Here is a 19,384-nt window from a genome sequence, read left to right on the forward strand (position 1 = left end):
GGTAAGTCTAAACATGTTTATACTAAAATTTCATACTATTTTTTTTCTGTTTTAAACTGGGCTAACAAAGACACCGTGAGTTCGTCACCGTCGACGCCACCGGCTCGCCGCGAAAGTGTAGCAAAGCAACGACGACGACGACAACGATCAGTCAACGCGTGCTTACGAGGGGCTTCTTCGCCGGCTTCCGTCGCTTGTTAGTTATCAGTCTCTGTACGCGGCCGATGGAAAGAGCATCCACACCAGCGCAGCGCACCGCCATCCGTAGATAGTAGAGTGTTGTTTAAAGGTATTGTGGGGGGCGACATTCTCCTCTCTAACCCAATAATAGAATTAGAACACACAAACGCCCAGCCTTAGTGTAGTGAGTGTATCGTCGCGCAGAGGCCAAATCGGTGGATAGTCTGGGCCGGTCGGTCGCGTGAAAAACAACCCATCGCCAGTTGTGTGAACCCCGCTCTCGAGAGGTGTGTGCGCTCAAGTGTGTAGTGCCGCTAATCTAATTACATACTATCTGCTATCCGGTACCTAATCGTGGTTCATCATCATGAGAGAAATTGTGCATCTGCAGGCCGGTCAGTGCGGAAATCAGATCGGATCAAAGGTGTGTGTGAAGCAACGGAAGTGAGGGGGGCTAAAGGTGAAACGTGGCCCACTTGGGTTTTCCAACCACATCGCATTCGATAGACAGAGGGGGGGACAGTGAAATCCTATCGTCGAAACATGGACTCAATTTCTATTTTTGAGTCACCTAGCAGCAGCAGCAACAAGAGCAGGCGACAGTGCGCAAGTAGGCCTTGGTGTACGTGATTGCATAAGCGGCCAATGTTCAAACGGTTCATCGTAGCAAGCCTTACAGCCTTAAAGAGGACTGATATCTTATCTAGCGTTCGCCTTTTTTGGACCGAAATCAGCAGCATTGCGTCAAATCGTGTGCACCGTGTGGGAAATTAAAATCCCTCACAGGGTGACACCGTTCACTCTACTACCTACTAAACATAGACATGCTCTGTTCTCTACTAATTGACTCCAACTCATAAGCTGACAGTTTTCGTCGGTCTATAAACCTGACTGAATTGGCGTGGCGTAAAATTCAGCCCTCGAGATACGCTCTATTTGCATCTTAATATGGGAAAGCCCAGTCCCATTTCTGTTTTATGCTTTCTATGGGCCTAGCTGCTGGAGGCTGTGTCTAGTCCAATGTTTCTGCTCCAAAATCGTCGTCACTGCCGTCGTCAGCGCCGATGAATGAAATCGACAACAAACATGCGCAGCATATTCTGTCAGCATGGTTCGCTTAGTAGGCCCGCTCGATTCCTCCATGGGCGCAGCCAGAGGAGGGCAGGAAGGGGCCGTTGCCTCTCCTTTTCTGAAGTGCATCAATCAGGCTTCGGAAAGGATCTTACTGGAAATTACTTGAATATTTTGTCATCAATCTGCAGTAGGTCTTTTCACTTTGAAACGTTCTTTGATTTTCAAGTCCACACCCGTATTTTGACTGGCATTCTCAAGGAAGTCTCAAGAAATCCAAATTTTAGCCGATTTTATTAAGATTAGGACGTGCATCAAATCGGTTTTGTGTGTTTGGACTGTTTACAAGAGAAAATAATTATAATTATAGGGTGTCTCAGAAAGTATGGGCACGTCTTTATCATAGTGCAGATATAAATTTCATTTTCAACATTTTATTCTTGCACTCATCAAGAGCAGATATTGAGCAATTTTTTTGCTGCCTGATTGATGATGGTGTTACATTTCTGGAAGCTCCTCTTATCAGTTTTGCACAAATCGTGTTATAACTGAGCGACTTTGTTGTACGAAAATTGTGCTTGGTCATAACGTACGTACAATAAAAATCTGGAAATAGTAGTTTACGAAACTACTACGAGGCTTGCCGAATAGGATAATTACGACGAGTGCTGTAAAAATCAAGTTCTGCAACGAGTTATGTACAACATTTTTTGCAATTTCATTGAAGACCACTTGAGGGTATCAGAAATGATATCGGAATGCATTCACCATCAATTTACAATTTCTGAAAAATTGTTGTGTAATAATTCATTACGCAACTCAAAACAGTTGTGTAATGAGAAAGCGTTGCGTAATGAATCATTACAGCACTGGTTTCAGTTGCGTAATGACTATTCTCGCACTGCATACTTCAGTGCAGGAAAGTAGGCCGTTTCATGACAGATTGGCGTGATTGAAAATCAGCCTATTACGATGAGAAATTGCAAAAAAATATATTTATCATTGCCGATACGATAAATGATCAGACTATCACTTATTTTATTGGAAATTTTAAACTTAACTATATGAAATTTGGGGCCCAGATAGCCGTAGCGGTAAACGCGCAGCTATTCAGCAAGACCAAGCTGAGAGTCGTGGGTTCGAATCCCACCGGTCGAGGATCTTTTCAGGTTGGAAATTTTCTCGACTTCCCAGGGCATAGAGTATCTTTGTACCTGCCACACGATATACACATGCAAAAAATGGTCATTGGCATAGTAAGCTCTCAGTTAATAACTGTGGAAGTGCTCATAAGAACACTAAGCTGAGAAGCAGGCTCTGTCCTAGTAGGGACGTAACGTCAGAAAGAAGAAGAAGATATGAAATTTGAATAGAAACTAAAAATACGATTTACGACCACAGCCAATTTGTAAAAGGGCCCAAACCAAGTTCTTGTATATCCGTCAAAACTTGTAAAAATCTAAAATTTGCGTTGCCTATCCAAAAGTATAGATATTTGGCATAAGTAAATCTGAAATCAAAAAAATATTCATATTGGAATTACATAAAAGCTATGATTTCGTGAAGTTATGTTATGTGGCAAAGCCAAATAAAATATTAAACTAAAATTTTTGTGAAACATCTTAGATACAATATACTTGAACTCACCACATCAAAGGATTTTGATAAAAACATCCATTGCTAGTTAAGTTCCAACAATATAAAAAAGTAGAGTTTGTGATGGCTAGATAAGAATTAATTTTCTAATATCAAAAATTTAAATGTAATAGGTTATTTTACCAAACAAAATTTTCACAAGCAGCATTGACAATACCCCATGGAAAACACAAAAATATAAAAATATTTATTTGTTCGAAAAAATATTGTTATTCTCATTATCAAACTCGTGCCCGTACTTTCTGAAACACCCTATGAACATAATCGCATCAAAAATATTTTTTACCTCAACATGTTAGCTGTTCATTACTGTTACAAAATAAAGTACACATTGGCCGTTTTTCAATACAAAATGGCCATGCTTCGAGGCCTGGATTACGGCTTCTAGGGCTTCGGTTGACCTGAATTCTTATAACAGCTTATAAATACCTTAAATTTTGCTCAGTTGAAAATGTACAGCATTTTATTATTAAAATTTCAAGTTGCATCAAGGCTCCAAATTTGACGGAAATGTCAATACTTTGAACAAACAATACAGAGACGAACTGGCCTTGGGCCGAAACTCTCTTTAATAAAGACATAAAAAAAAACAAACAATAATTTTTAAATGAACATATAACTCTTCCGCAAATATGATCAATTTAGTAAGATTAAATGTTTGTAGAATAAAATTTCCAGTAAAACTGATCGTTTTCGAAAAAGTTTGAAATGAAATAAAATCATTTTAGCAAAATTTCACATTTGCGATAACTAAAAACACAAATTGTGAAATATAGTGGATTTTCTGTCAAGTGAAATTACTTCTGGACTGCGGATAATATCTCAAGTTATTGTATCGATAAAAAAAAAACAGAATGTTGTTTGCTCAAAAATACGTTACTAAGTGATTTTTGTGACCAATTGATTTTTTTTTTCATTTAGCAAATAGCAGTAGTTGTAGTAATTAGCAGAATTTTCTTCCAGATCACACAAATGTTTTGTTCTATTACATGAAAATTGTAAGAATTGATCAAGAATCAACTTCTTCAAAGTATCCGCAAACCTGGAAAGTTTCAATAATAATTCCTTATAAGAAAAATCCGTTTTATTCTACGTTTAGATAACTTAGGACCCATAAGTATTCTCTGTGTAATATCAAAAGTCCTTGAAAAAAAAAATTGTTTTGCCTAACTTTATGTATGGGACCGAACTTCTGTTAGATGCATTGGCGATGATTCTATCCTATTACCCCGAATGCCATCACCCGGCTGCTACTACCGCGAATGTATCATTACCCCAAATGTTGTTTCCCCGAATGTACCTTGAATGAAATTGCCCCGTGATATTGTAGTTCGAGGTAAGGGCATTCGGGGTAATGGGGTAGAATTAGTTGATGAATTCTGGCAAATCACGAAAGAGCAAAACGTACTAGTTTTAATTGTTTGCGCGCCAAAGCACGTTCTTCAAAGAAATATCAATTTTTATGCCAAACAGGCTTAAGTGATTTTTTACAATTCTGCTTCAAGTCCTACAGCATTGGTGTCAAAGAATAAAACATTCAGGTGACGTGAAATAATACGATCCTGCTAATAACTATGAAATTGGAATGATAAATGATGGGCTTACAAAGCAAGATGTTCACAAAATCTTATGAAATACCCACAAAATTTTGTTTTATTTCCTTTTTAAATTTATTCTTTTCGAGGATGCATATACAGTTAATTTTTGCTGTGTTAGTGTTTAATTGTGTTGTTACAAACACAAAACCGATTTCATGCACCCTTCTATTTTAATGAAATCAGCCCCTCAAGGTTCCAGTCAATATACGGGATTTCTTTAGAAATTACTCCTGATGGTTCTTTTGGGTTCATAATCCCAACTTCCTAAATTATTCAAAGAATCCCTTTTCTAAAACTTTTCTCATGAAATTGCTGATGGAATTCGACCTGAGACTCTGCGTTTCTGACTCTAAGTTCCCTTCTGGAATTCTCACAGAATTGCTAAGATCATCATTCCCACCTCAGATAATTGGAATTTAAGGAATTTGCCATAACTATTTTTCCAAGTGACACTTCTCGGATTATACTAGGAATTTTCCAAGGCATTAAATGAAAAAAATCATGAACAATACTACAGGAATTTTACCAGGCATATCTCTGGGTTTTCTATGATTTTTTTCCCATAAATATAATCTGGAAATTTGTCCCCGCGTACCCTCAAATACTTCTTCAAAAGTTTCTCAAGAATTATTTCGGAGTTTTAAGAAATTTTTCAGGGTTCTTTCGGTAAATAATCCAGGAATCGAGCTGGATATATTTCTTAGGGTATGCTTTCAAGTGATTTCTGTCAAGAACTATGGTAGGCTTTATCTAGAACAAATCTCATATACCTACTTCTCCCGAAATCAGTCTAGTGGTTTCTCTAAACATTCAAACATAAATTCTCTCATGATCACCTTAGGAATGATTGCATAGATTTCTTCAGGAGTTCATGCAATACTTTCTTGAGGTTTTACTGTCATTTACACTTTAATACTTCAAAGAACACTATAAGAAATAGTCTACGTAATCTAAAGGAATTTTCTGATTATATAATTTCTCGAATTCCACAAATAACAGCAAGAAGCATTTTTGGGAAAAAAGATACTGTACAAATCCTTTGTTGAGCTCCTGAAAAAAAATCCCAAACTTATACTAGAGTTATTTAAGTTTAGATTTTTGAATGTGCTCCGTTACAAAATAACATGTCAATTTGATAGCCAGCGAGACTGAGATTCAGTAGAAATTGAAAAATCAAGATTGAGTTAAACTTGTGAGAAAAATCTAAATGTGAACAGCATGCAATGGTCAGTAGCGCAGACGAAATACAATATCTATTCAAATAAAAAAGGAACGGTGTTTGCATGTCACGAAAAAGATGTACAACGAGTCAACGGATCAACCTGTTTCTTTCACTGTTGAATTCGTCAAGGGTTCAAGTTTAAAAAACGGGAGAAAACTAAGCGGTGGTACACGGTCATTTGGCCGAATGCCGGTTGGCCGAATGTCGTTAGGCCGAATGCCATTTGGCCGAAATATGAACAAAAAAATCAAATTTCTTCACCGTTGATGAGTAGGATTCATAAGTGTGACCCAATAACTGATTAGCTAATTTTTTTTTTTAATTTCTTTATTAGTATCATTCCAAACATTACATTCATTTCTTATACCTAGGTGTTCTGTGTTATTTGACAACACTATCATCCTAATTTGGTAAAACAAATTTAAGATTTAATTAACATTTTGTTAACAACATATTACATTTCATTTGTCGTAGCAGTTCAGTTTTTTTTACAGGTGAGTTGATTTCACCTGCTTATAAGAGAAAAAAAAACGTTTTTAATATACTTAACCTAACATAACCTAAACATATAACGCATTAATCGTGGCAATAGAATATTGTAACGATTTTTGCCTGAAATTATTTATTATTTTATTTGACATTTGTTCCAATGTTTCAACATTGGTTATTCTATGTAACTCATTGGTACTATACCAGGGAGGAAGCCTCAGAATCATTTTCAAAATTTTATTTTGAATTTTCTGCAGAGCTTTCTTCCTGGTATTACAACAGCTAGTCCATATTGGTACAGCATACAACATGGCTGGCCTGAAAATTTGTTTGAATATCAAAAGCTTGTTCTTAAGACAAAGTTTTGATTTTCTATTAATAAGGGGATAGAGACATTTTACATATTTGTTACATTTGGCTTGAATGCCCTCAATGTGATTTTTGAAAGTTAAATTCTTATCTAGCCTGAGCCCTAGATACTTAACTTCATCTGACCAATTTATTGGAACCCCTCTCATCGTGACAACATGTCTACTTGAAGGTTTCAAATAAAGAGCTTTTGGTTTATGTGGGAATATTATTAGTTGAGTTTTGGAAGCATTAGGAGAAATCTTCCATTTTTGCAAGTATGAAGAAAAAATATCCAAACTTTTTTTGCAATCGACTACAGATTTGAGATGGTCGGGTTTCACATTTTCCAAACCCGAACCCGACCCGTACCCGACTTATTTTATTCCTTCAAACCCGGACCCGACCCGAACCCGAGACAAAAATTGACAAGCAAACCCGGACCCGACCCGAACCCGAAAATTTTTCGCTGTGCAAATCCGAACCCGACCCGAAACCCGAAAAAGTTTTCTAAGAAAAACCCGAATAGAACCCGGGTTCTAAGAGATGATAAACTCATCGTTTCTGATGCATTGGGAAGCTTTCAGGTTGTTACTTTGTAAACAATTCTCACCAAACCCGACCAAAACCCGACCCAAACCCGACTAAACAACATTTTTCAAGCCCGAACCCGACCCGTACCCGGTAATTTTTTAGCCTTCAAACCCGACCCGAACCCGAACCCGAAAAAATAAAAATTTTCAAACCCGAACCCGACTCGAACCCGTCGGGTTCGGGTTCGGGTCGGGTTTCGGGTTTGAAAACCCGAGACCCGACCATCTCTACTACAGATGACACGCAGGCTTCGTCCTTTGGCGGAGAGGCCTGTGTCATCCGCAAACAAAAATTTTTGACGTCCCTGAGGAAGCTCAGGTAAGTCAGATGTGAAAATATTGTATAATATTGGTCCCAAAATGCTGCCTTGAGGAACACCAGCTCTTACAGGAAGTCTTTCAGATCTGGAGTTCTGATAATTAACCTGAAGTGTACGATTTGACAGATAACTTTGAATTATTCTAACAATGTATGTTGGAAAATTAAAGTTTTTTAATTTTACACTCAAACCTTCATGCCAAACACTGTCGAATGCTTTTTCTATGTCTAGAAGAGCAAGACCAGGTATTTTATTTTCAAAATTTTTGTTTCTTAAATCTGCAAAACGTTTCTTGATTTCTTTCTGCAAATCCTGCCATATAATTTTCATAGCAGGATCACGAGTGCGCTGAAATTGCCTTCTCCTCACGTTTTTAAGACGGATCAAGAGTTTAAGATCATCGTCTATAATCACGGATTCAAATTTTACTTCACATTTTGGAATTTCAATGTTCCTGGCTTCAACAATGGAATTTGTTAAAGTTTCAAGAGCATTGTCAATATCAATTTTAGTTTCTAAAGAAATGTTAACATCAAGATTAGAGTCAACATACGTTTCATATATATTCCAGTCGGCTCGTAAATAATTGAAAGTGGAGCTGATAGGATTGAGAATCGCTTCTTGGGATATTTGAAATGTAACAGGGACATGATCAGAATCAAAATCAGCATGAGTAATCAGTTGGCTACAAAGATGACTAGAGTCGGTTAAGACCAAATCAATCGTAGATGGGTTTCTAGAAGAGGAAAAACATGTAGGGCTATCAGGGTATTGAATTGAGAAATATCCTGAAGAGCACTCATCAAATAAAATTCTGCCGTTGGAATTACTTTGAGAATTATTCCATGACCGATGTTTGGCATTAAAGTCACCAATGACAAAAAATTTTGACTTATTGCGAGTCAATTTACGCAAGTCAGTTTGGAGCAAATTAACTAGCTGCCCAGAGCATTGAAAAGGCAAATAGGCAGCTATGAAAGTATATTTACCAAACTGTGTTTCAACAGAAACACCTAAAGTTTCAAAAACTTTAGTTTCAAATGACGTAAACAGTTGAGGTTTTATACGCCTATGAATGATGATTGCAACTCCCCCACATGCCCCATCAAGTCGATCATTACGATAAACAAAAAAGTTAGGATCTCTTTTGAGTTTAGATCCAGGTTTTAAATACGTTTCGGTAATAACTGCTATATGCACGTTATTAGCCGTAAGAAAATTAAACAACTCGTCCTCTTTACCATTCAGAGAACGAGCATTCCAATTTAAAATATTTAAATTATTATTTGGATCCATTACAAAAACGTAATCCAATAACAATTTGATTTGTAAATTTTACACCTACTTGGACTGCTTCAGTCATAGTGGTGGTTTTGAACATTGCATCAATCATTAGATTCAATTTTTCAGTTAGAAAATTAAAATCAGAGGCAGACATGTCATGTGATTTCCCATTGGAATTTCCGGTAGACGAAGAAGCGGAGTTACCTGTGGCGGTAGGGTTTTTTCCATTTGACTTGAAACAAGTAGAATGGGTACCCATGGATCGAACAGGGGAGGAGTTCGAATTTCCTGCTACGATATCGGCAAAGGATTTACCGTGGGTAGATACATTCGAAATTGAAAGATTCGAACGGCTGCCCGACGGATTAAAATTAGTTTGTGAATGAGCATGATTATGATCTTCCTGATGGGTATGATTCATGATCAAGCGATCGTTTACTGAAAAATGAGCATTGTTCGATACTCTACCAGGCAAATTCCGGAAACGACCGTTATCGTAACGGATATTATCTTTCATCTGCCTGGCACGAGCCTCAATGACCCTTTTGCGTGAAGGACAATTCCAAAAATTGGACTTATGGTTAGCCCCGCAATTACAGCATATGAATTTGGTGGTATCTTCCTTCACTGGACAGACGTCTTTGGCGTGAGAAGAACCTCCGCAAATCATGCATTTAGCATCCATGCGACAATTTTTTGTACCATGACCCCACTTTTGGCACCGACGGCACTGAGTGGGGTTCTGGTAATTTCCTCCAGGTTTCTGGAAATGTTCCCATGTCACACGGACATCAAACAAAAGTTTTGCTTTTTCTAAAGCTTTAATATTATTTAGTTCTTTTTTGTTAAAGTGAACTAAATAAAATTCTTGAGAAAGCCCTTTCCGAACAATGCCAGATTGGGTTCTCTTTTTCATAATGATTACTTGGACTGGGGAAAATCCAAGTAAATCATTTATTCCATTTTTGATCTCTTCAGGTGATTTATAGTCACTTGAGAGACCTTTCAAGACAACTTTGAACAAACGTTCAGTTTTGTCGTCATAAGTAAAAAAATTGTGCTTCTTCTCTTCAAGATGTTTGAGAAGAAGTTCACGATCTTTAAAAGTTTCCGGCAAAACGCGACAGTCTCCTTTCTTTGCGATTTGGAAGGAAACCTTGATTCCCCTAATGGAGTTCAAGATCTCCTGCCTAAATCCCCCAAATTCGGAACAACTGACCACGATAGGCTTCCTCACTTGAATCAAAAAGCCTGGAGAGGCTGCTTCGATTTGGTGTTCGGAAAATTTGTCTAGAGCATCGAACTGATTTCTCATTTCAATAAAATTATTCATTTCACCCTTGGAAGAAAGTTCGCATTCCGGGGAAGCGTCCTTTCTTCCATTCTTGCCACGTGTAGTGACAGTTTTAAAACCCACTTTTTTGGAAAGAAGTAGTGAATTCAGAGATTCACCCTTCCTTTTGTTTGTTGTTGATACCATGTTTAGTTAATAAACGAAAGAAGACGTGTCCTTCGAGAGGTTTTTTCCCAAGACGGTGTCCAAGAAGGATTACCACCGCTAGCTTTCGCCAACGGGTCCAACGAATCACAAATCGAAGGCACGGGTCCAAACAAGGATCGTAAAGGGATCAATAGTAGAAAAAATAGTACTGAAAAGTACTGTTTTAGAAGCACTGAAAAGTACCGTTTTTAATTTTAGCACTGAAAAGTACTGTTTTTGTAGCACTGAAAAGTACTGTTTTATTGCTTTAGGTAGTTTTTAAGAAAACTTCCAAGAGCAGAGAGAATTCGTGTATGCACAGCACGAAGGTACGATGCGCACTGAATGTGATTAACTAATTAATTTGTTGATTTTCATGATGTGGTCGAACGCCATGTTTGTCGCTATATTGTGCTGTTCTTTCATATTTGAATATTTATCATAGTGTTTGGAATTATGGCTTATAATACGCTTGTTCAGGCCAGCAGCAAGCCACCGGGGTACTTCATCCTGTACCGCACCAGTGGACGCAGCATTCCTCATGCTGCCGGCCACAAACACTACAAATCCACCATACTGGCAGCACTTTACTCACCTTCGATCATTCCTCAGTAGCATACCTGAAATACTATCAAAACATTCAAATTAATTGAATAAGATTGAAACCAATATTTTAACTTCTTACCATTATGATCATTCTCGATCGACATAACATTGTTATTGTTTATTTACATTTTCATTCTCTCTATTGTCTGACAGTTCCAGAATATTCAGTCTGTCAATAATATAACAGTTTAGACACAGCACATTATTGTATACAACAATGCACATCGAGAATATTCTATGCAAGTACAATAGGGTAGAGGACTATAAATACAACACCATGTAATGTTCCAAATCAGTTAGAAATAAATCGTGAATTAGATCACATCTCTCTCGTGTAATTATTCCCTACCGGATCGTATCCGCGGGAACAGTTTGGCGCTGTAGACAGGATGCTAGTGCTTAACTAGTATCCTGGTGAATAGTAGTGAAATGTAAAGAATAGTTCGACACAGTTATTGCGAGTAGTGTTACTGCGTGAATCCGCCGTGTGATCCAACATGCTAATACTTCGACTGCCGTTGACACCCTATGGCTTCGCTACGACCATTGCCTACTCTACTTGGACATCTTCACGACCATGTCGGCGGTAACATTTCGTAATCGTCAACGACAACAATTTGCTGTGAACAACGTGTACATCGCTTCTTCATATGTTCGTCGGAGCAGTTTCGCTGTGCGCAACAACCCGTTGCGTGGAACTCGTGCCCCCGAGAACTCTGCACATCGCATCAATCGGCACATCTTCGATCGCAACAATCCGTTGCATCTCCCATCGTCGAAGCGGCTACGGCAATCGTAACAATCCATTGCCGAAGTTATTGCCTTCGAGTTGGATGTTCTTTCTTCATCAACCTTTGTCGGAGCAGTTTCCCAGTGCGCAACAATCCGTTGCCGAAACTATTGCCTCTGAAAGGCGCATCACTACATTCACGGTGTACTTCAACGTCGGAGCGGCCTCGATAAGCGCTAGTGCCTTCGAGTTGGATACCGTCACGTTTCGTATCGTGCAACAATCCGTTGCACAAATACACAAGAATCGCCGAACGGTCCCTGCCAGCCCGCGACTATTGCTTTGGGATTCACTTCATCCTCCACGTACTCACATCGCCGAAACGATCCCTGCCAGCCAGCGATTATTGCTTTCGAGGTGTGCGTCAACGTCATCTACAATTCAAATCGCCGAACGGTCCCTGCCAGACAGCCACTATTGCTTCGGGATTAACGTCATTCTCTTTAACATCCCATATCGCCGAAGCGGCCACTGCCAGCCAGCGTCGAATGCCTTCGGGATACATTTGGACATCCAAAATTCATCGAAATCATCGGAATACCCAATTCATCGTTTCAACATCGTACTATGCTGCCTATGCGATCGTCACGGTGGGCGGCGCATCGAAGCTCAAACAAAGATCAAAATCCATTCAACCATTTCATCAACGTACATTCATCAGAGATCTACGTCACGACGACAATCCACCATACTGGCAGCACTTTACTCACCTTCGATCATTCCTCAGTAGCATACCTGAAATACTATCAAAACATTCAAATTAATTGAATAAGATTGAAACCAATATTTTAACTTCTTACCATTATGATCATTCTCGATCGACATAACATTGTTATTGTTTATTTACATTTTCATTCTCTCTATTGTCTGACAGTTCCAGAATATTCAGTCCGTCAATAGTATAACAGTTTAGACACAGCACATTATTGTATACAACAATGCACATCGAGAATATTCTATGCAAGTACAATAGGGTAGAGGACTATAAATACAACACCATGTAATGTTCCAAATCAGTTAGAAATAAATCGTGAATTCGATCACATCTCTCTCGTGTAATTATTCCCTACCGGATCGTATCCGCGGGAACAACGCTCATAAAAAGTCTTTACAAAAATACATTTTTATCACAAGGGTTAACTTAGGTAAAATGTCATTCTCCTCTAAGATTAACTCTGCACCGTTGCTTGCGTAGATAAGTAAATCGAACGACTCGGTGAACACTTACGTCAAATAGGCTCAATGTTTCTCCGTTGTGAAAAGAAGAATCCAAAACTCGTGGTTGCTAGAACTATGAATTCATCTACTTAGTACGGTTCGAAGCATTGAAGCAAACCGATCCTTCAGAAGGACGAATATAGTCGTAAACCGTTTGAGTTACTGTGTACTAGCAAACTACAAACGAAATGCGAAAACCTCGGCTGGCAGCTATTACCACTAGCATAGAAGTGAGTAATTGCTTACATTTAGTAGGTTCTGCTTTCAGCATTGACTGTTCCTTGAACTAATACTAAAGAGGAGTACAGTTAACTCTCCCTTATTCGATATTCCGTATCTCGATATCGAATTAGAGAACCATAGTAAAAGTTGGTTTTCATGGCTAACTCGATGGTCCCTTAGATCGCAGTTGCACTGGTTTTGTGTTCTGTAACTCGATACCTCCCTAACACGATGGTCCCTTCAATATCGAATAAGGGAGAGTTGACTGTATATCAATGATGATTCATCCTTCGTTAAGCATAAACTGTTCTTTGATTTTCATTACAAATGCATGCTAACTGTTTTCAGTTTCGGCCTAGCTGCATTCGGCCAAATGGCATTCGGAAAAATGACCCGGAACCCTAATCTGTCACTTTGTACGGGTGTTTTCAAAGCTTCTTTTAACAGTCTACTTGATAGCAAGACAAAGTTTGCCGGGATCACTAGTTGGAAATAAAAAAAGTAAACAAATGCCGATTTCCTTACAAAATAATTATGAAGGGAGTCCTATAGTTCTGTGTGTAATGAATGACAAGAAATTTTGGCGACGATTTAAAAATAATGTGAGTGTACCGTTTTTGTTGGATTTAAACTTTTTTTGTACACATGTCTTAAAGGTTTAGACGGTTTCAAATTGGAAATAAATGCTGGCCTCGTGGCCGTGTCGTTGAAAGTTTTCTTCGCCAGAAATGTTTCTCGGCTTTGCCATTGAAGCATGCTTGTCCGTTGTCTAGTGTTACGTTAAAGTCTGTGCAGCTAAATGGCTGAAGGCTTTTTCTAATGCAAACAATGGCTTATAGCTTAAAAATGAAATAATATATTATATATAAAATGATATTTTCCCTAAAAATAATTCAGCATCCTGACCAATGGATTACATCAGACTTTTAACAGATTTTGTTACTCGGTTAGTGCTTTTTGATTTTTCTAACAAAAAATGTTATAATTTTTGCTGATTAGTACTTAAAATAACAAAAAATTATAACACAATGCTGCCACACGATATACGAATGCAAAAAAATGATAACAGTGACAAAAAAAGCTCTCAGTTAATAACTGTGCAAGCTGAGAAGCAGGCCCAGTGGGGACGTAATGCCAAAAAGAAGAAGATCTACTTGGGCACATTTTTGCTGTACTGTGCATGGGTTTTTTCTCGACCAAAGTGTATGAAACTTTGCATTAGGTGAAGTACTTCAATACGATTCATATTTTGGCCAAATAAAAGGTTAGTATCTTTAAAAAAAGAGCCCCTGTCGAAGAGGATCAAAAGTGCCTGGAATAGGATCCAGCTCCCTATACTGATTGTTTTTGCGTGAATAAACTTTTGAGGTTTCTCGGCTCCTTCCTGATGTAAATTTTGGCTACGCCCATGGTCTTATCCCATGAAGTGATAGTACTTCACCATGGTGATGACGATGGCGTGCGGCAGGTGGAATGGCATTAGCCTAAACAATGAGATTTGTACACAGCACCTCAAGGAAAATCCGTTATGGCAGTCAACATACTTTCTTTCCATGCATTTTTCGAAGCGCGCTGATTTTTCGGTCGGTAATTGATTTCAATCAGAAGCTCTGTGAATGGGTACGGCAGATGGGAGGGGAGAGACGACATAATTTCACCACCGCCCTCGGCAGATAAACAGAGACGGCAATTGCCAATCACGTGGTTCAAGTTTTAGATAGATGGTAACGAACGGTCGTGGTGACGCTTTATCGTCTCGCGCCGCTCGAAATTTTGTGTGTGAATATTTTTGACCGAAGTGTGTCATAAGATTTTTTTTTTCGGGTGTGGATAAATGGAAGAATTCCTGTCTGTAGCCTCTTTAGCATTTTTGTAGACATCAATAAAGTTCTTGCGTCACATGGAAAGTCAAAAATGTTTTAATTATTTATATAATCTAGAAAAATGCATTCCAACGTCACTAACAAAAAAAAATGGTACTGCTTCTGTATCGCGCAACTCTATCATCTATGAATAGAATGAATGATCTATTTTTCTTCAAATTCTACGATGAGATCACAGAAGCAGAAATGGAATGCTCAACAAGCTTCGCAGTTGAATTCCCAGTTCAGCTTTGAATTCTACACCGCTACCGTTACAGAAAAGATCGATTACAAATAATAGAAAACAATCTTTCTCATCACTGAAAAGGCTAGACTGCTGATGCATCCACCGGCACGGCGGCGCTAACACGCATTCAGTCAACGTGATTGGCAGTTGTTTGTTGTGATAACATACACGTAAAATAGTAATCATCGGCTGGTACCTACTACCTAGATTCGATGGGTTTATTTCAATATCTGATAAGCTTAGGTCCAAGCAAGCTTAACAACAGTGAGTCATAAATGTATGAGCTTCCGCTGTTGGGAAAGCGCCTACTTCAATTGGATTTACAGCTTGAACAGTGGACATAAATCAAAATTCAATTGTTGCTGCGATCCTTAGATTGAAAATCTAACTGTGGAATTAGAAAAAAAAAATGCTGTCTGATCAGATCATCGCATTGTTCTTCAAATGTAAACTCAAAATTCAGCGATAATTTTTCAAATTTGACAATTCAAATTAAGTGTGTACACAAGCCGAATGTGAGAAACGGTTTTCTGACGTCAACAATTTATCACGTTATCTTTTCAACATTTTGTTTTCGGCTTTTCAGATACTGATATTTAGATAAGTGAAATGTATCGATGAAATTTTATAGAAAAATGTGTAATGATTTGTAATTGGCATTGTGCTAAAAAATAATGTATAAATCAATATCCCAGCAGTTTCCCTATCTCTGTACAATCAGTTGCAAAAGGCTGTAACGCCACATTGCTAAACACAAAAGTCATCAGCATACTGATTAGCGATTCGCTATTAACCACTTGTGACTAATTTATGCCATCAGCAATCTGTGTCTAGTTCTGAACGACGCTCTCAAAACCCGCGTCGTCAGTCATGCTGCCGCCGCCACATAATAATCCGATTAACTGCCGCACATTTAGTTATAGTTCATATCTCGCACCAGAACAAAGCCACAATGGAGCAGCAAGCATCGGCAGCATATGTGTGTAACCGCTTAGTACTAATCAACAATTATCCTCGACGCCGACACTCCACCTAATTCATCTTCGCTCTAGGATCAAGAATCCTATTAAAAAAAAGTTTTTGGAATACAATAGGTTTTATTGTAACAATACGGATTTATCTTAAAACAAAATGTAGTTTTTTCAATCTACTTACCATTGTTTGTTTTGTATCATTGAATTAATTGTAGATGGAATTTTTCAATTTCGATTCGATTTCGATTCGATTTTGATTCGATTTCGATTCGATTTGATTCTATTTCGATTCGATTTCGATTCGATTTCGATTCGATTTCGATTCGATTTCGATTCGATTTCGATTCGATTTCCATTCGATTTCGATTCGATTTCGATTCGATTTCGATTCGATTTCGATTCGATTTCGATTCGATTTCGATTCGATTTCGATTCGATTCGATTTCGATCGATTCGATTCGATTCGATTCATTTCGATTCGATTTCGATTCGATTTCGATTCGATTTCGATTCGATTTCGATTCGATTTCGATTCGATTTCGATTCGATTTCGATTCGATTTCGATTCGATTTCGATTCGATTTCGATTCGATTTCGATTCGATTTCGATTCGATTTCGATTCGATTTCCGATTCGATTTCGATTCGATTTCGGATTCGATTTCGATTCGATTTCGATTCGATTTCGATTCGATTTCGATTCCGATTTCGATTCGATTTCGATTCGATTTCGATTCGTTTCGATTCGATTTCGATTCGATTTCGATTCGATTTTCGATTCGATTTTATTTGATTCGATTCGATTCGATTTCGATTCGATTTCGATTTCGATTCGATTTCGATTCGATTTCGATTCGATTCGATTCGATTTCGATTCGATTTCGATTCGATTTCGATTCGATTTCGATTCGATTTCGATTCGATTTCGATTCGATTTCGATTCGATTTCGATTCGATTTCGATTCGATTTCGATTCGATTTTCGATTCGATTTCGGATTCGATTCGATTTCGATTCGATTTCGATTCGATTTCGATTCGATTTCGATTCGATTTCGATTCGATTTCGATTCGATTTCGATTCGATTTCGATTCGATTTCGATTCGATTTCGATTCGATTTCGATTCGATTTCGATTCGATTTCGATTCGATTTCGATTCGATTTCGATTCGATTTCGATTCGATTTCGATTCGATTTCGATTCGATTTCGATTCGATTTCGATTCGATTTCGATTCGATTTCGATTCGATTTCGATTCGATTTCGATTCGATTTCGATTCGATTTCGATTCGATTTCGATTCGATTTCGATTCGATTTCGATTCGATTTCGATTCGATTTCGATTCGATTTCGATTCGATTTCGATTCGATTTCGATTCGATTTCGATTCGATTTCGATTCGATTTCGATTCGATTTCGATTCGATTTCGATTCGATTTCGATTCGATTTCGATTCGATTTCGATTCGATTCGATTTCGATTCGATTTCGATTCGATTTCGATTCGATTTCGATTCGATTTCCGATTCGATTTCGATTCGATTTCGATTCGATTTCGATTCGATTTCGATTCGATTTCGATTCGAATTTCGATTCGATTTCGATTCGATTTCGATTCGATTTCGATTCGATTTCGATTCGATTTCGATTCGATTTCGGATTCGATTTCGATTCGATTTCGATTCGATTCGATTCGATATTCGATTTCCGATTTTCGATTCGATTTCGATTCGATTTCGATTCGATTCGATTCGATTTCGATTCGATTTCGATTCGATTTCGATTCGATTTCGATTCGATTTCGATTCGATTTCGATTCGATTCGATTTCGATTCGATTTCGATTCGATTTCGATTCGATTCGATTCGATTTCGATTCGATTTCGATTTCGATTTTCGATTTCGATTTCGATTCGATTTCGATTCGATTTCGATTTCGATTCGATTTTCGATTCGATTTCGATTCGATTTCGATTCGATTTTCGATTTCGATTCGATTTCGATTCGATTTTCGATTTCGCAATTTTCGATTCGATTTCGATTCGATTTTCGATTCGATTTCGATTCGATTCGATTCGATTTCATTCGATGATTCGATTTTTCGATTCGATTTCGAATTCGATTTCGATTCGATTTCGATTTTCGATTTCGAATTCGATTCGATTTCGATTCGATTTCGATTCGATTTCCGATTCGATTTCGATTCGATTTCGATTCGATTCGATTCGATTTCGATTCGATTTCGATTCGATTCGATTCGATTTCGAATTCGATTTCGATTCGATTCGATTCGATTTCGATTTCGATTTCGATTCGATTTCGATTCGATTCGATTTCGATTTCGATTTCGATTCGATTCTGATTCGATTTCGATTCGATTTCGATTCGATTTCGATTCGATTTCGATTCGATTTCGATTCGATTTCGATTCGATTTCGATTCGATTTCGATTCGATTTCGATTCGATTTCGATTCGATTTCGATTCGATTTCGATTCGATTTCGATTCGATTTCGATTCGATTTCGATTCGATTTCGATTCGATTTCGATTCGATTTCGATTCGATTTCGATTCGATTTCGATTCGATTTCGATTCGATTCGATTTCGATTCGATTTCGATTCGATTTCGATTCGATTTCGATTCGATTTCGATTCGATTTCGATTCGATTTCGATTCGATTTCGATTCGATTTCGATTCGATTTCGATTCGATTTCGATTCGATTTCGATTCGATTTCGATTCGATTTCGATTCGATTTCGATTCGATTTCGATTCGATTTCGATTCGATTTCGATTCGATTTCGATTCGATTTCGATTCGATTTCGATTCGATTTCGATTCGATTTCGATTCGATTTCGATTCGATTTCGATTCGATTTCGATTCGATTCGAGCTTCGATTTCGATTCGATTTCGATTCGATTTCGATTCGATTTCGATTTTCGATTCGATTTCGATTCGATTTCGATTCGATTTCGATTCGATTTCGATTCGATTTCGATTCGATTTCGATTCGATTTCGATTCGATTTCGATTCGATTTCGATTCGATTTCGATTCGATTTCGATTCGATTTCGATTCGATTTGATCGATTTTCGATTTCGATTTCGATTTCGATTCATTCGATTCGATTCGATTCGATTCGATTCGATTCGATTTCGATTCGATTTCGATTCGATTTCGATTCGATTTCGATTCGATTCGATTTCGATTTCGATTTCCGATT

General features: G+C 37.9%; 1 protein-coding gene across 2 annotated transcripts in view; it reads left to right on the forward strand.

Annotated features, from left to right (window-relative positions):
* Positions 1-208: 208 nt before the first annotated feature.
* The window catches only part of LOC5565955 (tubulin beta chain), a 69,391-nt gene continuing 50,215 nt past the window's right edge, over positions 209-19,384 (forward strand). Inside the window, exon 1 of one of the 2 annotated variants that reach the window (XM_001650283.2) lies at positions 209-604. In XM_001650283.2, the coding sequence (XP_001650333.1) occupies positions 548-604 (57 nt within the window). In that variant the 5' untranslated portion in view covers positions 209-547. The remainder of the gene's footprint in view (positions 605-19,384) is intronic. The other variant, XM_001650282.2, reaches the window with a different exon arrangement.

Source organism: Aedes aegypti, chromosome 1 (genome assembly GCF_002204515.2).
Source record: "Aedes aegypti strain LVP_AGWG chromosome 1, AaegL5.0 Primary Assembly, whole genome shotgun sequence".
Classification (NCBI taxonomy): Eukaryota; Metazoa; Arthropoda; class Insecta; order Diptera; family Culicidae; genus Aedes; species Aedes aegypti.